The following is a 22595-nucleotide window of genomic DNA, read 5'->3' as shown; positions in this document are numbered from 1 at the left end:
TGCCTCAGATGAAGATAAATTCCACAAATCTTCCCCTACCAATGCCTTTAATCAGTGATAAATTCCATAGAACTAGCATACAGAAAGCTATAGCAGAAGAATTGTGGAATCTGTGTTCCTCAAAAGAAAAATAAATAAGGCAAGACCCCGTCAAGCAGAAAAGCTTTTACACATTGCTATAAAATGTTTATACACTATTCCTCAAAGCACTGATAGTATAATGCTGCTATGGTCAATTGTGGTACAAAGGAGTGGTGTGTTTCTGTGTGATACTATGCTGTATGGTCAACCATAGAGTATGAGGGAGTAAAGTTTGTGAGAAGATCTGAGAGAGAGTATATTCCCGTGTAATTTACTGATGGCAATATCTCCCTGTATGTGATGCAAGAGCAGTCTGCTCTTCAGAAATGTTTTATAAAGCCAGGGATAAAACGCATCTCTTGCAAAAGGGAAAGGGGACAACTTTTGAATTTAGGCAAGCATCCCAACCTTCTTTCTGTTTGGTGAGAGTTCTGAAGGTGTTCATGTGCTCTCTTTCCAGTAGTGCTCTGGGCATGATCCAGTTTCCAGTGGTGGGAAGCAGCTGAGTGTCAGCAATTGATAAATTTAGGGGTTTTTATGTTCAAGTATTAATTTGTGCCCGAGATCAAATACATTTAGAAATCAAACCTTAGGATTTTAAGTTTATCTGAAAAATCTAAAACCAGGCACATGCTACTTTGTCAGGACATACATGCTGGAGAAAAGAATTCTCAGGTTCTATTTTTTCTTTGAATTAGACATTATCATCCATTTTTCAGAAAATTGGTATTTTGTCCCAAGTTACTTGTAAACTGTTTCATTGTCATCTCTTTGAATTTCTTACAATTACTTAACATGATTTATATCCTTATGTTGGCACTTTCTAAAAAACAGCTCAAGTCTATCAAACTGAAAAGTTCAATGAACTAATTTTTAATATTGCACAGCATTGCCAACAAATAACTATCAAAACTGTTGTGTTGAGTGTTTGTTGTATTATTTCCCAGACAGCACAAACTAATATAGTTTAGATATTGCACAAATCCCATCAGACCCCCTGCCCAAAGTTTTGATTTACAGGCACTACACTAGGATAACTACCCATTTAACATTAAATTGCATACTTTGATTATCGTGGTCTGACAGGTACAGTTCATTAAGATGTGCCCTGTTCCAATGAACATTAATATAATTTCAGTAGCTTAATCCAGCTTCAGTTTCTAGGCACTCAACTTTTCTAGCTAATACATCCTGAAAGAAGAGAAATGATAGAAAAGCAAGTACTGATCAATATCCATTGCTCTCATTTCAGTCAAGTCACAAAAGATAGAGACAATACACATTGTGGAATTGCCTTTCAGGAAAGCAGCACAAGACAGTAAAAAATAGTAATGTTTAGGTGTAATTGGGGTAAATTATTCAACTCTGCCATATCTCGATTCCTGCTAATTCTATACTTTGTTTTTCCTCTCCTTTCCCCACTATACAACTTCTGTTTAAGTGAAAAAGCCATTTACAGGCAGTCCCCGGGTTACGTACAAGATAGGGACTATAGGTTTGTTCTTAAGTTGAATATGTATGTAAGTCGGAACTGGCTCCAGATTCAGCCGCTGCTGCTGAAACTGACCAGGGGCTGACTACAGGAAGCTGGAGGCAGAATTGCTCTGCCCCCAGCTTCCTGGAATCAGCCACTGATCAGTTTCAACAGCGGCTGAATCTCGAGCCTGGGACAGAACAGCTGGGCTGCCAGGTAGGTCGCTGCAGGACCAACCCAGCAGCACCCCAGCTGCTCTACCCCAGGGTCCACAACAAAAGCCTGGTCTGCTGGGGTGGGAGGGGGGCGCACTAGCTGCCCCCCCCCAGCAAACCAGGGACATGGGGAGCAAAGCCGCAGCGGCGGTGGAGTGCCGCGCTGCTGAGGCTTTGCCAGAGCAAAGCCTCAGAGGCGCGGGACCCCTCCGCCTTCCCAGCTTTGCTCCCGGTGCCCCTGGTCTGCTGGGGACCGTCTCCAGCAGACCAGGGACACCTGGAGCAAAGCCGGGGAGGCGCGGGACCCCTCCGCCACCCCCGCTTTGCTCCAGGTGTCCCTGGTCTGCTGGAGAGGGTCCCCAGCAGACCAGGGGCACCCGGAGCAGCTTCTCTCACCCCGGAGGTCGAGGTGGCGGGACCGCTGTGCTCTGGGCGGTCCCGTTGCCTGCGAGCTCTGGGGTGAGAAAGCCCCGTTCGTAAGTCCGGATCCGACATAAGTCGGATCCGCGTAACTCGGGGACTGCCTGTACTAAGGTTTTTTCTACAAGTCCCCAGAGTTCTTATATGGATACCTGAAGTTAGGCTCCTAAATGTATATTTTGTCTCTTAAAAAGAGTTTTGATTTTTTTCACATGTACTAGCATGCCGAGCAGTAATTCTCCAGTATGGAGACACTTCACGCAAACTACAGGTTGAACCTCCAAAAACTGGGACACCTCATGTGGCAACATCAGTGGTCTGGCAGGACCACAGGTGATCCTGGACCAGGGAGTTTTGGATGGGAGCGTGCTCCATTGAAAAAGGGCGAGCGGCTCAAAGCCCAGCAGGACTGGGGCTGGGACTAGAGCAAGAGTCCTGATAGCACAGCAGGAGCCTCAGCAGCCCCAGTAGCAGAGCTGGGGACATGGCAGTCATGACAGCCATGCTAGCAGGACCAGGGTTGGAGATGCAGCCATGGCAGCCCTGATAGTGAGACTGGGTCCGGGGGCAGTCTGGGTTGCCGGGGCTGCAGCAGCATGGCAGCCCAGCTGGAAGGGAGGGCAGCTGAGGCCGGCAGGAGGGAGAGAAAGTGGTCTGCGGAGCGAGTAGCAGACCACCACCTCTGGTCTGGCAAATTCCATTTGGGACCTGTCAGATCCTGAGGGTTCCAGACCAGAGCAGTCAGCCTGAAAAAGGTACCTAGTTTCAATTTATATATTTATTTATTCCCACAATAAAAGAACTAAGGGTCACCAAATGAATTTAAAACAAACAAAAAGAAGTTTTTCTTCACTCAGTTCACAGTCAATCTGTGGAACTCCTTTCCAGAGGATGCAGTGAAGGCTAGAACTTTAACAGGGTTCAAAAAAAGTGCTAGATAGATACATGGAGATTAGGTCCATCAATGGCTATTAGCCAGGATGGGTAAGAATGGTGTCCCTAACCTCTGTCTGGAAATGGGTGACAGGAGAGGGATCACATGAGGATTACCAGTTGTAATCCCTCCCTCTGGGGCATCTGGTATTGGCCACTATCGGCAGACAGGATACTGCGCTAGATGGACCTGTGGTCTGTCCCAGTATGGCCGTTCTTATATTCCTATGTTCTTCATTTAGTCCTCTTTCAAGTACAACTAAGTTAAAGGCCTAAAATAAGGCTCCTAAATCTGTATGCTGTTAAATAAGCATTCAACAGGATTTAGGCTCCTAAGTGTGTCAATCACTTTTGAAACAGAAGCATCCAAACCTAAATAGGACTCAAACACATTTTTTTTAAACAATTTTGGTTCTTTCAGAATAACATTATCTTCTAATTAACTGTAAAAACATATGTACTTTCAAGTTCATTTCTATTAATAAGCAGTATTATACATAAACTTCTAATATTAATTTTAAACACGTTGATCGAAAGTAGTTTCCAGTGCCAGTGTTATTGTTCATGTAACAGAAATGTGTTTGAGTTTTAGCTGCACAGCTTGTAAAATGTACGAAGAAAGATATTTCCTGCTACTATTGTGTGTGTGAAAAGAATTGCATTAACACTTAACTGTAACTTGGAAGTTCTCCTTCTCAATGTGAGAACTACTGAACAACAATGAAATATGAATGGTTTCATTGGCACTTATTTAGCAACTCACCTTTTTTACATGGCTTTGGTGGCACAACAGGACCAGGCTCTATATTATCATAAAAGTTGCTCATGGCTTTCGGATCAAAGTTACCTAGCGACAGGATATATATATATATATATAAACAATACTACGAAAGGTTATTAGAACGTATATGTACAAGTACCTTTATGTATGAAGCGTATTATACATATTACATGTTTACATCTTTCATATCTTTGACTCATCATATTATCCCATTGCTGCATTTATTCTGGAAGGCATAATAGTACATTGAAGAAACTGTAGCAGACTTGCCACATCTCCCTGTAACCCCATCATTTTTCAGAACCAAGTTTCAGTAAAAGCTGCAGTATTCCACCCATAGCAGGTGATAATTAAAATGTTTAAATATGCCAAAATATCTAAGAAAAAGATAACACTTTACCCCATCTATCTCATTTCCTATGAGGAAACCAATTGTTTAAGGAATAGGGATGTTACATTTTGATTAACTAATTGAATAGCTGATGGGATTTCCATTGACTATTCAATTAGCTGATAAGGACTAGCATGGCATTCTACCTTTGAATGTAAAAGAGCCCCAGCAGGGACTCCTGTACATTTCAAAGTTGGAATGTGGTTGCTATGCCCCTGCTTCCTCCCATAGAGCTTTTAAACCAGCTCCCTCCAGCACTCTTTCCTCTCCCCGCCCTCCTTGCTGCCTCTTTGTGATAGAGACAGTTGGGAGCTGGGGGGGAGGGAAGCAACTAGTTGACTAGTCGCTTATATCCTGATTAAGGAACTGTGTATCTGAATTGAGATCCAGTTGACCATACGGAAATGAAAATAAAATAGGCCTGTTTTGTTAGGGGTACCATACTGAAGTTCTAACATTAACTTTTCTGAAAATAAATAAAAGCTCCTCTTAAATGCTTCTAGAAACATCTTCCCTAGAAGTTTAACTTTCAATGCTGTATAGAGAACATTTCTCCTCCATAGTGTTCTATTTTTAATATATATTTTCAGCTGGTCTCCTAAATTTTACTGGCTTGAGATAGTTACATTGTGTGCCTTCCTCTGCTGTTTCTCATTCCAGAAGGTGAAGCTCTTAATAAGGTAGCTGCTTCCAGATTGTCAGAAAAGTGGATGAAAATCAGTTTGGATTTAAGTAAATATTAGCATTCATTTCTGAACAGTTCTGTTCATAGCCTTCTGAGTATGAATCTCATGGTTTTTCTGTTCTTCACTTTCATTTATCCTGTCGTTTCACTGATCGTTCCACATTTCCTATATTCTCAGCTGGACCTTGCACAGGTTTAATTTTGCAGTTAGGAGTAATTGTGTACATGTCTAGTTGTGAATCTGACATCTGTCAATCCCATTTCAGTATCTGTGCTCTGATATGCAATTTATTTTAAATATACTCATTTATAAAATAGAATCACAGTCCCAAACAAACAATGAGTTATCTGATTGTTGTGGGAATTTATTTTTACAGTTTGCTCTAAATGGTTAACAAGTTGTCCTCTAGCGAAGGACACATTCTTATTCCATATTCTTCTAGTCTGTTTGCACACTTGTATGGATCAGGTTTGAACCATCTAGATCTAGGTTTTAAAAAAACGGGTAAGATTTTGTTTGATCTGCATGGACATTCAGAGTCCCATGACATTTTCTGAAAGAATTGCTACCAGGCCTCAAGATATCCGGCCCAAAATGTTGTCTATGGCAGATAGGTTGAATGAATTATAGTGGTGTTGTGTAAAACATCCTTTATGTGTACAGCACCTTCAGCTCCTAAAAAGGGAACTCACCAATCTAGGAAATTACAAAGAAACTTGAAGGATCAAGCTTAGTCAAATCAGAGTAGTAATTCATTTTTTTTTTAAATGGACTGATGCCAAGTCATTCTGGTATTGTTACCAGCGTTAAGACATCTGAGAGGTAGTTTATTTGTTCATTATAAGTGTTCTGCTCTGGTCATCTCAAAGCTTTCCTCTCTATAGTTATTTCATATTATCTTTTATTTCAATCTTTGGATCAGAGGTTTTCCCTGCACATCACCAGCTTTAGTTTGTTTTCAGTAGGGCAGCTTCTATTTGGACAGCAAAATATTTCAGTGTGTTGGATTGCTTAGAGAGAACTGAAAATGCAATTTTTTTTTTTTTTAAAGGAAAGACCTTGTAGGCTAAAGGCCCCAGAGATTTACAATTTAACCAATTTTGTATACATTTACCACAAGTTTCTTGATGAATTTTTGAACAGATCTTTTAATTACAACTGTTTGCATTCGCTGGATTCTTGGTTTTAAGCCAGGCTGACTTGCATCACTTTCAGGGTCCTTGATACTAGTTGTTCTAGACTTCACTTTTCATTCTCTCTCTAATTTCAGCAGTTAGACAAGCAAAGGAACGCTTTATTAGGACACATTGTTTAACTGGTGTTACTTATTTTGTCTCAGCACAGAAATGAGACAAGATTTATATCTTATTTTTAGACTATAATCACTATGAACTTTTTATTCTGTAAAGCTGGTCCATGCATCTTCAAAATATGGATATGGGAAGTGTATTCAGTTTGGAAGTGGCAGATGTAACAGCAAAAACACACCTGTAACAATTTATTTACCAAAATGCAGTGTCATAACAAATCACAGAAAAGTATACATTTGCAGCAAGAATGAATACATCAACTCAAGAACATTAAGTATGGAACCATTATCAAGGTATGACCATTTTTTTAATTAGATTTTTAGATTTCAACTATTTTTACAAAGTCTTTATACGACTAAATACTTAAATTGGTACTGTGTGAATTAATTATATTTATATATAAAATCACACTACCAAACCAGCTTATAACAAAGAAAAAAAAAACAGATTGTCTTTTTCATTCTGAAGTAATGACTCAATATGAATAAAACCCAGTTTTTATAAGAAAGGAAAGGGAAAAGCAAATGATACTACAGGTTGGACCTCCCTGGTCCGGCACCCTCAGGACTGGAGCCGTCCCAGACCAACCAATGTCAATGCTCTCCTGCTGGCTGCCCTGCTGCCAGCTCCTTTCCCTGGGCTCCCCGCCTTGCCATTGCTCTGCAAAAGCTGGCCCAGCTGAGGCTCCACCGCCCTGTTGCAGCTGATTGCACCTGGAGTCCCCAGGGGTTCCCCAGCCAGGGCCACCTAACACCGCCAGCCCCGCTACCTCTGGAGGTTTCTCAGGGTTCTCTCAGCCCCAGGCTGCCCAGCTACTGCTGAGTGTTTCCTGAGAATCACCAGCCACCGCCTGTCATACTGCCAACAGCTCTCCAGGTGCCTCACCCCACTGACACCAGGGTTCCCTAGCTGGGGTGGAGGTTTCCCGATGCCGCCTAGCCTCACTGATGCTCGGTTACCCTGCTGGGGCTAGGACTACCCAGATGCTGTCTTGCCCCACTGCCAGGGTTCCCCAGCGGAAAGAAGCTCTTGAATCTTGGCCTGGTCCTGCTGCTACCAGGGGTTTCCCAGTCAGGGCTGCCTGCCCATCCCAGCCCCGCTCCTGCCAGGGGGCTCCTGGGGTTTCCCGGCTGTCACAAGCCCCTGCTAAGGCTCTTCAGCTGCCTGACCCCACTGACACCAGTGTTCACCTACCTAGCTGCTGCTGGCCCAGCCAGGACTCAGCAAACCCCACGTTTTATCAGATGGCTCCCACTCCTGGGGCTCTTTGGTCCAGCGAGTCCCAGATTTTGGGAGGTTCAACCTGTACACACATTAAAACTTACACCACATTAAAACTTAAGTTTACCAAAACCAATCAAGTCCATACCTCTAGACTGAAGGAGGTCAACTTCTTTCAGTGTACAGTCAACATTTATCTGGAGTTGTCTATTCAGGCTTCTCAATCTGGTCATTTCTTCAGGCTAGTAAAAAAGGACCCAAAATAGCAATTGTAGAAAAGTCAGCATCAACTCTAACGTAGTTATAACAGTATTTGTCTCATATGTTAACAGTTCCTACCACCACCATTGCCAGGGGTAGCCAGGGTTGCCAATAATAGGTAAATGCAGCTGAAAAAATCTGTAGCAAATGTCAACATGATTTTAGGGAGAATATTTAAAGATAAAAATATAGTTTTCCATTAGGCATTTGGGAGATACATAAATTAGTTTCAATACTTACAAGGAAGAAAATTTTGCTAGGCTTTTAAAATGATCCAGTTACAGAATCCATGATGGCAGTTACAGTACTCCTATACCCTTAGGCCAGATTTTTACTGCCTTGAGCATCTTTGAAAAAGGTCAATAACCAAATTTTGTCAGTTAAACTGACATAACTCCTGAAAAGTCAGTGTGATTGGTACTCCAGAATTTGACAAATCAGCATGTTCAACCAGAGTCATCTGAAAACCTAACATCACATAGTTAGGAAAATCTTAGGACTTAGGGAGGAAAGGCCAAGTAACTGCAAGTTTGCAGTTTTGCTATTAAAATATAAAACAAAATGTAAATGTAAATTATTTAAATGGCCATTCTTGGTCTTATGTGCCTTTGACATGTACATTTTATTGCTATAAATCCGCTATGTAAGCTCTCCAGCAGGAAATAAAAAGGCGACTTCCTTAAAGCTAATCATTCTAATCCGTTTGTTCACTTTAGGTAAATAGAAATGTTTTAATTGCTTTAACTACAACAGCAGTATATCTCTCAGCTTAAAATCTAAAAATAATACTAAATAAAAACACTCTTGTTCATATCACAAATTAGCTAAGACCCCCATTAATTTATTCCTAATGCTGCCTAAAAAATACAAAGTTACTATTGCCGGGGTAAGGATTTTAAGAGGTGCGTAATTGGCTAATTGTGTACTCACCTGTCCTGCCTCTCTCCTCTGGTGCTTCCCCCTCCATGTGTCTGCCCTTCTGTTTGACCCCCAAAATCCCTTGACATCTACACTTTCCCTTACCTCTTGCATCTTCCTGGTGCCTCCCTCATCCCTCTCAACACCTGCACCCCTTGCCCTGTCCTGCCCTGGCGCCCATGCCCTCACTGCCCCAGCTCTCCTCATGCTCCTCTTTGTCATCACACATAGACTTGCTCCAACCCCTGCATTCCTAAAACCACCTGGTTTAGAAAAGCATAGCCCATATTTGTTTCTTTAAGTACCAAATGTGTTTATTTCAGAAGAACTAATCTTGATGACAAATCAGAGCGTGAAAATCACTGTTTAATTCAAAGAGTTTAATCTCCAAAACATCTTGCTATATGGTGTACTTTGTATGCTGCTTGCAGGAACAATAATTGAACAAGGGAGTTTAAAAAAAGAATCCTGATGTTTACAAATACAAATTTCTTACTGTTGGGATTGAAGTTGTACAGCTTACTCTTCTAAGTCGCCTTTGCATAAGATTGTGCTCCATGCTATTAACTTCAGTTTTCAGTCGTTCTAGTTCCTCCTTCTCAAGCTTCAGCTCTTTTGCTAACCTCTCCATCCTTGCTCGCTGATGTAAAAGCAAGGCTATAGTAGTATAGGGAAGAAACAGTCAATATAATGCACTTAATTAGAAAACTGAACTCTTAATGTACGTGTAAGATACACAAGTGACCTTTCCAAAATAACAGGTGAGCATAAACATGCAGCCAAAAATCAGTGTAAAGACGCTTCATGCCAACTGAACTATAAAGTCTTCCAGAATAAAAACAACATTGTAGACAGTAATTTGAAGTTCATATTACCATTTTGGTCACTGCTTCTTTTTTGTATATGGTCTTTCTCCACTCAAAAATACAAAGGCACCTGTACAAGGAGAGAGCTTCTCAGGATGAAATGGCAATCTAATTATACTGCTATTGCACTGAAAAGAATATATACTAGAGGCAAAAATTAGAGAATGAAAGACTGCACCAGAACATGAATTCTCAGTAGCTGTTTAATAAAGTCATCTGATTTCTCAGAAGGCACTCACATATTAGTCAAAAAAATCAAGCCAGTATTGATTTTTTGCAGTTCTATTAGAGAATATTAGTTTTTAAAAATTGCTTAAGCCCTTTCGAACAGCAGAAGCTTCAATATCCAGTATTATAAATTCAACAGTGCTCATGGGCAAAACAAAAAAGCAAGGAGAAACCCCGTAACTACGAGAATCCTCACAAAGATCTTCCGAACTTTCAATTCTACAGTTAAAGTTGAGTCATTCCTTCTAAACCTCTTTTAGTCGTTATTCTTCTTACAGGGCTGAATTTGTCATGTTCAGGCTCAAGCTATCAAGACTTTAGTTATCATGGGTTCCTGAGGCAGTTGCTGAACAGGTGAAGGTAATCCAACGAACTAGGAATAAATATTCCATCTTCTCCAAGAGAGACAAGGCAGGATTTTCCTCAATATTGTACTCTGATGTCAATTAACAAGAGCCATACTGGGGCAGACCACAGGTCTATCTAGCCCAGTATCCAGTCTGCCGACAGTGAGCAAATACCAGGTGCCCCAGAGGGATTACAACAAATAATCCTCACATGATCCCTCTCCTGTCACCCATTTCCAGACAAACAGAGGCTAGGGACGCTATTCCTACACATCCTGGCTAATAGCCATTGATGGACCTAACCTCCACGAATCTAGCTCTCTTTTGAATCCTGTTAAAGTCCTAGTCTTCATCACATCCTCTGGCAAGGAGTTCCAAAGGTTGACTGGGCACTGAGCGAAGAAAAACTTCCTTTTGTTTAAAACCTGCTGTCTATTAATTCCTCTCATTCTTATACTATGGGAATAAGTAAATAACTTTTCCTTAATTTTTTCCATAACAGTCATGATTTTATAGACCTTGATCATATCCCCCCTTAGCATCCTCTTTTTTAAGATTAAAAATCCAAGTCTTTTTAATCTCTCTTCACATGGGACCCATTCTAAACCCCTAATCAATTTTGTTGCCCTTTTCTGAACCTTTTCCAATGCCTATCTCTATTTTTAGATGAGGTGACCACATCTGTATGCAGTATTCAAGATGTGGGCATACCATGATTTTATATAGAGGCAATAAGATATTCTCTGTCTTATTGTCTATCCCTTTTTTAAATGATTCATAACATTTTATTTCCTTTTTCACTGCCGCTGCACACTGAGTGGATGTTTTCAGAGAATTAGCCATGAGTCCAAGTTCTCTCTCGAGCAGTTGTAGCCAAATTAGTCCCCATCATATTGTACGTATACCTGGCATTATTTGTTTCCAATATGCATTACTTCACATTTGTAAACATTAAATTTTATTTGCCATTTTGCTGCCTGATCACTTAGTTTTGTGAGACCTTTTTAAAGCTCTTCACAGTCTGCTTTGGTCTTAACTATCTCGAGCAGTTTGGTATCGTGTGTAAATTTTGCCACCTCACTCTTTACTCCTTTCTCTAGATCATTTATAAATAAATTGAATAGGATTGGTCCAGGACAGACCTTGGAAGACTCTGCTAGTTACCTCTCTCCACTCTGAAAACCTACCATTTATTCCTATCCTTTGTTTCCTGTCTTAACTAGTTATCAGTCCATGAGAGGACCTTTCCTCTTATCCAATGATAACTTACTTTACCTAAGAGCCTTTGGTGAGAGACCTTTTCAAAGGCTTTTTGGAAATTTAAGTATACTATATCCACTGGATCCTCCCTGTACACATTTGTTGACTCCCTCATAGAAGTCTAGGAGATTAATAAGGCATGATTTCCCTTCAAAGAAACCACATTGACTTCCCCCAACAAATTATGTTCATCTAGGTATCTGACAAATTTATTCTTTACTATAGTTTCAACTAATTTGCTCGGTACGGACGTTAGACTTACCAGTCTGTAATTGCCAGAATCACCTCTAGAGCCCTTTTTAAATATTGGCAGCACGTTAGCTATCTTTCAGTCATTAGGTATGGAAGATGATTTAAAGCAGTGTTTCTTAAACTTTTTAAGACTGAGGAACACCGAACAATTTTTTTTTATGAGGAACACCAAGCAAAAAAATAAAATAAAATAAAAGGTTGGGGGAGAAGGGTCGGGGGAAAGGTTCCCCCCTCCCCCAATAACTTCCTCCCGACCCTTCCCCCCCCCCGACCTTCCCCTCCCAATAAAAGGTTGCCTGCCCTTTTAAGGGTGGCCATTTTGAATTCTGTTCTCCGCAGCACACCTCCAACTGCCTCGTGGCAAACCAGTTTAAGAAACACTGACAAAGAATTATTGGTTACAAACCACAGTTAATTGTTCTGCAATTTTGCATTGGAGTTCTTTCATAACTCTTGGGTGAATGCCATCTGGTCCCAGTGACTTGTTACTGTTAAGTTTAGCAGTCTGTCCCAAAACCTCCTCTAATGACACCTTAATCTGGCACAATTCCTCAGATTTGTCACCTAAAAGGAATGGCTCAGTTTTGGGAATCTCCCCAATATCTTCAGCTGTAAAGATTGAAGCAAAGAATTCATTTAGTTTCTCCGCAATGAGTTTATCATCTATGAGTGTTCCTTTAGCATCTCAGTCCTCCAAGGGCTCCACTGGTTTTTTAGATGGCTTCCTGCTTCTGATGTACTTAAACATTTTGCTATTACTTTGAGTTTTTGGCTAGCTGTTCTTCAGACTCCTTTTTGGCTTTTCTTATTGTATTTTTATACTTAATCTGACAAAGTTTATGCTCCTTTCTATTTTCCTCACTAGAATTTGACTTTGACTTTTTAAAAGATGCCTTTTTATCGGTCACTGCTTCTTTTACTTCATTAAGCCACACTGGCACTTTTTTGGTTCTCTCAAATATATACCTCAAATTAAAAACGTAGTAAGTTGGGCCTCTATTATGGTGTCTTTGAAAAATTTCCATGCAGCTTGCAGGGATTTTACTTTTGTCGCTGTACCTTTTAATTTCTGTTTAACTTCCTCACTTTTGTGTAGTTTCCCTTTCTGAAAATAAATGCCTTAGGTGTTGGGCTGCTGAGGTATTTTTCCCACAACAGGAACGCTGAATTTTATTACATTACAGTCACTATTTCTAAGCAGTCCAATTACATTTACTTTTTGAACCAGATCCTGCACTCCATTTAGAACTAAATCAAGAATAGCTTCTTCCCTTGTGGGTTCCAGAACTAGCTGCTCCCAGAAGCAGTCATTTAAGGTATCAAGCAATTTTATCTCTGCATCCCATCCTGAGGTGACATGTACCCAGTCAATATGGGGATAGTTGAAATGCCCCACTACTATTGAATTTATTTTGATAGTTACTATGAATGCTAAGGGAAATTAGAAAGACTATCACAGTCCTGGTCAGATGGGTCAGTAATATATCCCTATTGTTATAGTCTTATTATTGGAGCATGGAATGACTATCCATAGAGATTCTATGGAACATTTTGGCTCATTTAAGATTTTTACTTCATTTGAGTCTACATTTCTTTCATGTATTGTATAATGATATGCCCCTACCAGCACAACCTGTTCTGTTCTTCCAATATATTTTGTACCCTGATATGACTGTCACCCATTGATTATCCTCATTCTACCAAGTTTCCGTGATGCCTATTATATCAATATCCTCCTTTAAAATGAGGTACTCTAATTTATCCATTTTATTATTTAGACTTTTAGTGTTTGTATATAAGCACTTTAATAATTTGTCACTATTTATCTGTCTTCCATATCCTGATATGTTAGAGTCAACTCTCTCATTTGATTGTGTCTCATCTGATCTGACCCCTACTTCCATTCTCTCCTCCTGACTAGAACAGAGAATCCCTATTAAGAGACCCTACACTAAAAGATAACGGCCATACTGGGTCAGACCAAAGGTCTATCTAGCCAACAGTGGCCAATACCAGATGCCCCAGAGGGAGGGAAGCACAACAAGTAATCCTCACGTGATCCCTCCCCTGTCCCCTACTTCCAGAGAAACAGGTTAGGGACACCATTCCTACCCATCCTGGTTAATTGCCATTGATAGATTCATGGAGGATAGGTCCATCTAGCTCTTTTTTTTAAAAGCCCTGTTAAAGTTCTAGCCTTTACCACAATCTCTGTCCAATCCTAATACAAGTTGCAATTCTCTTATAACTGGGATTCTCTGGTCCAGCAACATCCAAGGTCTGGCATGGATGTTGCGGACCAGAGAGTTCTGGTTGGTGGGCTAGCGGCACAGATCCCTGCGGGGCTAGCAGGGCACTGGGCTGCCTGCAGTGAGTTGATGGCGGGGCCACCCAGTGTGTGGCAGCACAGCTGCCTAGCATGCAGGGCCCAATGCCCCAGCACATGGCTGCCTGGCTTGCAGGACCTGGCACCACAGCGCAGTGCATACAGTTGCACTGCAAGTCACGGAGCCACAGCAGCGGTGGCTGCCCCATTGATTCAGGAGAGTCAGCAGAAGGGGGAGCCAGCTGGGAGTCCAGTGGGCAGGCCAGAGGTGGCCAGTGGCAGGGGTCCAGAAATTACCTCTCTGGGTCTGGCAAAATCCCTGATCTGGGACTGGTCAGGCCCTGAGGGTGCCAGACCAGGGAGGTCCAACCTCTAGTAGTCAATACCCTTCAGACCAGTGACCTGTAGCACCATCTGATCTATTTGTTTTCACCTTTGCTCAAATGAAAAAGAGGAAAGATCCTTCTTGATAAGGGCAATTGAGTGAAGTGGGAAAAAGGAAGAGATGTGCTGCTGGCATTCAGATGGGCACACTGTTCAAATAATGGGATTTCCAGGAGGCTATTCCTATACTTCTACTCTGAAATAAACTAACAGAAAAAAAATGCACAAGAACATACTACAGAAGTCTGCAAAATACTACTGCATGCAAAGCACTTACAATTTAACATTTTTATAACATTTATATGGAGGTCAGGGAGGAGAGGGATTGTAAGAAAAAAATGTATACTGAATGCAAGAAAGGAAAAACCTCCATACGGGAGCTAAGTACAGACATGACCTCTTACTGAAGCAGGATTTTAGAGAGAGGAAGAAGAGCCAGGAACAAGAAAGAATATTTTTATTTGGCTGCCACTTTTCTACCTGAAGCAGAAATACTCAATTTTGGATTTTATAGGGGCCCTAAAATTTAAGAAGCCATCAGCAATACAGGGATTGAAAACAGGATCTCCTATTAAACAACTTTACAACAACAAAATCAGCAACCTTCCATAAAAAAAATGTTTCAGTCAAGAGAATAGTTTAATATATCATAATTACGCTATTAATTGAAAAAACCACAATAAAAATATCTTGCAAGACTTCACGGCACCCCAATTCTTGGCTTTACAGTCTCATTTGTTGTCCATTTTATACCAGACATATGCAATGCCCTCTTGTATATGCTAAATTTTATTAAGATAGGCATCACACAATATAATTTATAGCATTAAGGAAAAAAATTAATAATGATGCTTATATTTTTTGTAACTTTTTTACCAAGGTAGACACTTGTAGAAAAGACATACAAATTAATTTATTTTCTAAATTAGCAAAATCATATTCCTCTTTAAATCTGAGTTGGTCTACATAAGTGGAATTTGTGAGTTTGCAGAAGCTAAATATTATATTGCTGTTATTCATATTACAGTAACAAAGACACTTTCCAAGTGCCATAATGCTAATTGTACAACATATAGAAAGACAGAGGTCTCTGCCCCAAACATCATACAAACCCAAGAAAGTGAACCCCCCAAATGAAGGAAACCAAGAACTAGAGGAAAAAAATATCTAGAGGGCGGGGAAAAAACAGGGTGCAAAAAAATTGAACAGCAAATAAAACCTTATTTAGCAAGTAATTTACAACTCAGAACCTACTTTGTCTTAGTCACATGAAGCCAGTAGTATTTCTCCTAAACTCCTATGAGTTTCTTGTTAACAGTGAAAGCAACAAGGAATCCTGTGGCACCTTACAGACTAACAGATGTATTGGAGCATAAGCGTTCGTGGGCCAAGACCCACTTCGTCAGATGCATCTGATAGCACATGATAGCATAATTTATGCTATCATGTGCCGAAAGTGTCCGTCTGCTATGTACATTGGACAAACGTCTCAGACACTTCGCCGAAGGATCAATGCCCACAAAACAGATATTAGACAGGATCACAAAGAAAAAACAGTTTCTTGCCATTTCAACCAGAAAGGACATTGTCTCAACGACTTGTTTACCTGCATCCTGCTTCAAAGGCCTTTTAAGACTTCACTTCAAAGAGAATCCTCTGAACTGTCATTCATGCTAAAATTCGACACTTTACGCCGGGGTCTTAACAAAGACTCTAGTTATCTTACCCATTACAAAGATAGCTTCCCCAATTATCACCTCTAACATCATTAGCTCAGACATTTACCTCCCCCTCCCCTGCATCCCCCTTCTGTTCTGAAATTTGATTTGTCCTTTTCATGTGTGTTCATATTTTTAATTGTATCCTTTGGTATATATGGTTGTGACTATTTTCTTCCATTATTTGATCTGAGGAAGTGGGTCTGGCCCACGAAAGCTCATCATCTAATAAACCATCTTGTTAGTCTTTAAAGTGCTACATAGTCCTGTATTTTGTTTCAGCTACCCTAGACTAACACGGCTACATTCTTATGTCTCCTGTTTTCCATCATTCACAAAGTTTATTCCTGCCTGCTTTCAGTCCAGGAATCAGCAAGGGATGCTGCGTGCATGGAACAGAAACAGACTGCTACAGAGCAGTTCTATGTTAAAGAGGTTAAACATAGGTGAGAGGATGGGAGGGCCTAAAAATATGGCAGGAAGAGTTGAAGATGTGAACAACATGATATGGGAATAAAATCAAATATGGGAAATCTAAGTATGAAGTACACTGAGTAATTGCTGCTAGTTAGCAATATGACAGATAACATAGCTGACTGGCTCGAATGCTTCCAAACTAAACTTTCTCTGGGCAAATGAGTTAAAGTATATCAATTAGGTTACAAAAGCAATAACTCTGAAGAGAGCAATTTTCTGCTCAAATGTTTGGGTAGAAGTTTTCACCCAATTCTTTTACATAATTTGTAATTACTTAGCATTTGATATTAGACCTCTCGCAAAGGATCTGCTGCCCCTAGTCACAGAAACACATGCCTGATTGCCAAATTCTTAACCCTTTTTCATCCAAATCTACCGCCAAAAGCATTTCTGCCATGATATTCATGATAAAGTCTTTTTTAAGCTTTAAATGATGCATAACAATTCAGTTATTTTATCAAGATGTGGATTCTTACTGTGCAACCTTAATATTTTAGACCCTGACCCCTCTCTCGTCTCCTTTTTATTTATTCATCTTGTTGACTTGTTTGGCTTTGTCTTGATAAAACGTTTTTGGTTCTGCATAGCAGCTAGCAAATTTTGCTTATTAAACAAATAGCTATTTGTTTATACAAGTATTCTAAGTTATCCAAATATTATTCAAAGTACAAATAGTAATGGGTTTAAAACTGCAGCACAGTAGATTTAGGTTATATACAAGGGAAAAATTCTAACTCTAAGGACATTTAAACTCTGGATTGCAAGAAGATTGTGAAATGCCTGTCACTGAAGATTTTTAAGAATTAAAAAGTTCAACCAATCCTTGTCAGGGATAATCTATTTTCTTGATCCTGCCTCAATGCAAGGTGCTGGACTTGATGGCCTCTTGGAATCCCTTCCAGCTCTACAATTGAGTCTATAAAAATGATCTAATCTGTATTTAGATGCATGTAACATTTCAACACAAAATTTTGTAAATGACCTATATAGAAAAGAGTTTGCTTTCATTATTTTTAAACCATACAACTTCCCATTTTCCTCAAATGTTGTCTGGCTCTCTTATGGGATAAGATGATTTGCACCACTTTATTGTCAAATTCTAATATTTATTATCTCAATTAATATTTTCCATTTTATATTTACATCAAAATCTTTCCAGTCACAGAGATCAAATGTTATCTTTGGTCTTCTGAATAAGTACAGTATTTCCTGACACAAGGCTTGTAGAATCCTGGATTATAAAATGCAATTTAATTTTTTAAACAGTTTGCAGTTCAAGAAATTTACCTTGAGTATAAGCATAGTCATCTGATCCAGAACTGCAACTCCTCTGGTATTTATGGATTCCTTTTTCTCCTCCAGATCCTGGCATTACTGAAATGGGCTGAATAGGTTCTGGTGCTGCAGAATGCTCCTCTTGGTCCACTAAATTTAAAAGATTCTCAGTCGGAGCTCGACCAACTGTGATTTTAAACACTGTTGAGTTTGGCTGAGATACCATTACCTGGGGAGACTGTGTTAATGCACCTGTAGGTCCAACTGGTTGTGTGTAAGTAATATATAATGGATTAACATTAAATGGTGGTTTTGGTTGACCTGACATACCTCTTGAAGGAGAGCCTGAAGGTGGAGTAGTGGCTGTATACAGCTGGTGCTGGTTTCGTTGAGATGGTTGATTACTGATCGGTGAAGGACTTCTATTCATTGCCGTCCCAGGTCTTTGTGGTGGCTCAACTGTAATTTCTATCTTGTTCATAGAACCTTTGGATAAACTAGGTCCACCATAAGGGAGATAAGATATTGAGTGACCACCCTGTTTTTGATAACCCTGGGATGCTTGTTGATAAGGGTGGGAAGGAACAGTTGAAGGACTAGGCGGCATAAACACATGTGAACTCTGATGACCTAACTGGGTAGGCTGTACCTGATGCTGAGGAGAGCCAAAAGGAGAAGGACATTGAGAAGCAGGTGGTGATTGATAAGCTGGCTGAGAGATCTGGGGCTGTTTAGGAGAATACTGTGAAGGCTGGTAGTTCTGTTGATGTGGATAAATAGGTAGCGGGCGCGGAGTATAATGTGGGACTGGGCCTTGCGGCGATGAATGCCACTGTGTATTCTGAGGAGTCTGTCGTCCTGAAGAACATTGAGAGGTCTGTCTAATATATATAGAACCAGGAGTCCCATAAAGATTGCTTGGAATCTGTGGAAGAATTTGTAAAGCTCTGGGTACTGTTTGTCCAGATGGGAGGTTTTGTGATAATGTAACAGTAATAGGATTTGTGCTGTACCGAGGTATGTGCATATATGGAGGAGGAGGGCCTTGCATAGCAGATGTATTCATTCCTGGGTGCATGGAAGATGGCTGTTGAGATGGCTGCGGAGGAGGAGTAGCTGCATTTCTATTCTGGTCATTCATGAAAAATGGATTGTAATTAGGAGAAGCTGCAACAACAGCTGGAGCAGAGTGTGGTTCTTGAAGTAAGCATATCAACTGTTTACCTGCTGTGCACTGAGGATCAATATGTCCATCACTTGAGCTATGTACCAGTGTACGACCACCATTAAGTTGAGCTCCTTCTGCATGGTAGTTGGCATGGGGATGAATACCCAGATTAATGTGCAAAAGGCGATTCCTGTTTATTCTGCTGTCATCAGGGCTATGGTACTCCATATATAAATATTTGCTGCTCTCTTGTGCAAGGACTCGACAACATGCTTCAAGGTTGTTGTTGTTCTAGAAGAAGGAATTGACACCAATTATCTTCAAATTACATCAGTAACTTGAGTCATTACATTTAACTGCAACTCCCATTAAGACTAGCTTGAACACATTAGGGATAACATTTCACAATACCTGGCATACCTACGATTCCTGAAATAAAGATAATCTCCACTAAACCATGCTATATAAGAAATGTGGCTGTTACTTACAATGAAACGTTATGATATCAGCTACTGAGTGACCTGCAAAATCTAGCAAGTCCATGTTAAGGTAAATAGAATTTGGTAATAACTTTGGTATTCATTCCTGGAAAGTTTGTTTCTTCATAAAAGGATGTGTGCCTATATTTAACAGTGTTTCAAATGAAAAAACACTACAAATTAGAACTATTTCACACAGTTTGAAACTCTAAAGTGTTCAAAAAATATTTTTAAGTGGTTTAACATATTACAGCCATCCAATCTCCTTGGTTACTGAATTCACACTCCAAATACTTATCTTGTTTAACTTTATTTTAAATAGAAGCTAATGAAAGACAAATCAAAGCTCAGCATTAAAAAATTCACTTTATTTTACAAGTGTTCATCGTTCAAATGTATTCTGTCTAGTTTTCCTTGAGCCATGCAATAGGTAGTCCTGCATTTTGTCCTTTATTCCTTTGTGTAATACAATTCAATGTAATGTTTTCATTATTCCCCCTAGAAAATAGTTTTGAAGTAGTAAACAGCCACAAATGCTAACTAGGACAGATGTTTCACTATTCAGATGCTTGGGCAATATTTTCTAAATAGAGTTTAAAAGCTACTTACAAATAGTCTGAAAATGGTGCATAGTAGTATTTCAATGTCAGCAATGCAGATTGAAATCTGTTTTCAGAAGAATGGTTTATAAAGATAAACTAACTGTACCAATATTCTCCGGCAATTTAAAAAAGGAACTCAAACATTTTGCCCAAATTATTCTCTTACTGGTTTGGTTGTCAAGCAAGCTAGAGAAACGTAACTTCTAAATCCACATAAGGACACTGAAACAGTGTACTTACCTATGACAATTTATAAGACCCATTTAACAGCAACAAAAAGTTAAAAAAAACCACACCCATAAATTCTACACTGGCCAAGTGATAAAAGACCTTTTAGAATTTTCAAATTTTTTGGAAATAGCCATTTTCCAAGACTCTTTATATTCTTACACTGCATCTTCAACTCCGACATTTTCTTTAAAATAAATAAAACTGAAAAAACTTGTGCCACTTTCAGAAGAATGAATAATCCAAACCCCTTCAAAGTTCAGGAGGCGTGTAATTTCTGCTGCGCACCCTGCACCTGAATGTATGCCAAGTACGTGTTTTAAGTCAAAACGAAAACAGACTTTCCCCGCTATTTTAGTTATGGCCAAATCAGTCCTAATATTCTGGCTCAAGATAATGGAACACACCCCAGATAGTCACTCAAGATTAAGGAAATGTGATTTCTATGCTATTTCAGAGAAAGCTTAGATATTTTTCACATTTCTAGAACAAAACCCTCCCCCTCTCCCCCCACAAATGGGATTCAGTCTCGTATCCAAACTAGCGTTCCCTGTAAGCTGTGTGGCAGCACAACCATGCTGCTGCTTAATAAGCCCCACCCAATGAGGGGTTCAAGTCTCATGCACAAGCTGCCTGGTAGAGGGAAGGGCACTTCCCCATCAGCAACAAAAGTGTCCCTTCTCCTGCCAGGCAGCTCTGTGTGTGAGTCTTGAGTCCCTAGCTGGGTGGGTCTCATTAAGCAACTGTGGGGTTGTGCTGCCATGCAGCTTAGAGGGAAAACAGATCTAAACTAGAGAGGTCAAGGTATAGTTTACTATACGATTAACCGATAAGCTTATTGGTTAATCTTGTCAACTACACACATTTCCCCTCCTCCCCAGCAAGCCTAAGTGACAGGGAGTACAAAATTAAAGCAGGATCCCAGTGTTCCATCCCCATAATTAGAGAAATGCAACAGAGCAACAGCAGATACCAGAAATCAGTCCTACACAGAAAGCAGTATGAGTCCATGATGCCCTCAAGTAGCATAACATGACAAAGACGAGAGGGGAATGACAGCAGCTTGGTGATATCCCATGGAATACTCTCTCACCTATCTAGAAAGACCTCAACTTTTTGGTGTATGCAAGACATAGTTTTAAATAACTGGAACACACAGTGTAAAGGTAAGCCTATGACTATTCTTGGTTCATTTTCCTTTTTAACTCAGATATTGCACAGCCTTGTGCCCATTCTACACTAGGGACTTGTGCTGTAAAAACTATGTTTCTCAGTGCTATGAAGAACTGAGATCCCTGACTGACACAGATGTGCAGGCAAAAGTCCCAGGCGTAGGCATAGGTACACCAGCTGTGTTTTACAGGCATAGCTTCCTTCAATCATACAGGGTAGTTTTGCTATACAGGTACAAAGCGCAGTGACCATACCTGCAACTATACCTAGGAAGTGTTTTTCCGTGCAGCAGAGCAATATTCCCATATTAGTTTTTTTTCCCCTTCTGCATTCAAGCTCATCTGAATAAACTAAGTTTAGCCCACAAAAACTCATACTTTCTTTCTATAAACACACACACACACACACACCCCCCTTGTTATTTTTAAAGTTAGAGACTAATATAGCTACTCCCTGAGATCATATTAATGAAGTGCTTCTAGTGTGGACGTGGTCTTGGATAACTTTGATATACTTAAAAGACTGTTGGAATACAATACATTAAAAAGAACACTGTTCAAATGTCCTCTGAGTGTCTGGATACTGTACTTCAGAGAGATCCTATAGCTTTGTCAGCTTATACATCTGGTAGTTCAATATGGTTAATCCTAGAAATAGACTGTTGCCTTTTGTAACTGGTGTTCTTCAAGATGTGTTGCTCCTCCTCTTTCCAATTTAGGGGTGCGTGTGCGCCATGTGCATAGTTGCCATTAAGATTTTCCCTAGCTGGATACCAATAATAGTAACCAAACACACAACTTTCATTGACAAATATAATAAAGAACAAGCAGCTAATGGCTTGAATGGAGGAGCCATTAACTTAGACAAGAACAGGTATAAATCCCATTGAAGTACTAGTTCCCTCACGTGAGGGTACAATCTATCCAAGCCCTTACGGAATGAGCTTATCAAGCAATCCACAAATACCGAACAGTCCTATGACTTGGGATGGAATATAGATATTGTGGCCAACCCCTGTTTTAGCCCCAATAAGGAATTCCAAAATTAAGGTAACTAAAGCCTGCAACAGCTGGGTGCTCATTTGTAAGGCCCACAAAGCAAACCTCTTCCACTTGAATACA

General features: G+C 40.1%; 1 protein-coding gene across 6 annotated transcripts in view; it reads right to left on the bottom strand.

Annotated features, from left to right (window-relative positions):
- The window catches only part of TAB3 (TGF-beta activated kinase 1 (MAP3K7) binding protein 3), a 76037-nt gene that overhangs the window by 5135 nt on the left and 48307 nt on the right, over positions 1–22595 (bottom strand). For 3 of the 6 annotated variants that reach the window (XM_075913268.2, XM_075913266.2, XM_075913267.2), the window contains exons 3-6: positions 17837–19283; positions 9188–9348; positions 7661–7754; positions 3887–3970 (exon numbers count right to left, since the gene is read on the bottom strand). In XM_075913268.2, coding sequence (XP_075769383.1) covers positions 3887–3970; positions 7661–7754; positions 9188–9348; positions 17837–19283 — 1786 coding nt within the window. The remainder of the gene's footprint in view (positions 1–3886; positions 3971–7660; positions 7755–9187; positions 9349–17836; positions 19284–22595) is intronic. The other 3 variants (XM_075913271.2, XM_075913272.2, XM_075913269.2) reach the window with 3 other exon arrangements.

The sequence above is a fragment of the Pelodiscus sinensis genome, chromosome 1, assembly GCF_052426305.1.
Source record: "Pelodiscus sinensis isolate ZL-2025 chromosome 1, ASM5242630v1, whole genome shotgun sequence".
NCBI lineage: Eukaryota > Metazoa > Chordata > Testudines > Trionychidae > Pelodiscus > Pelodiscus sinensis.
This window is presented reverse-complemented; position numbering and strand designations above follow the sequence as displayed.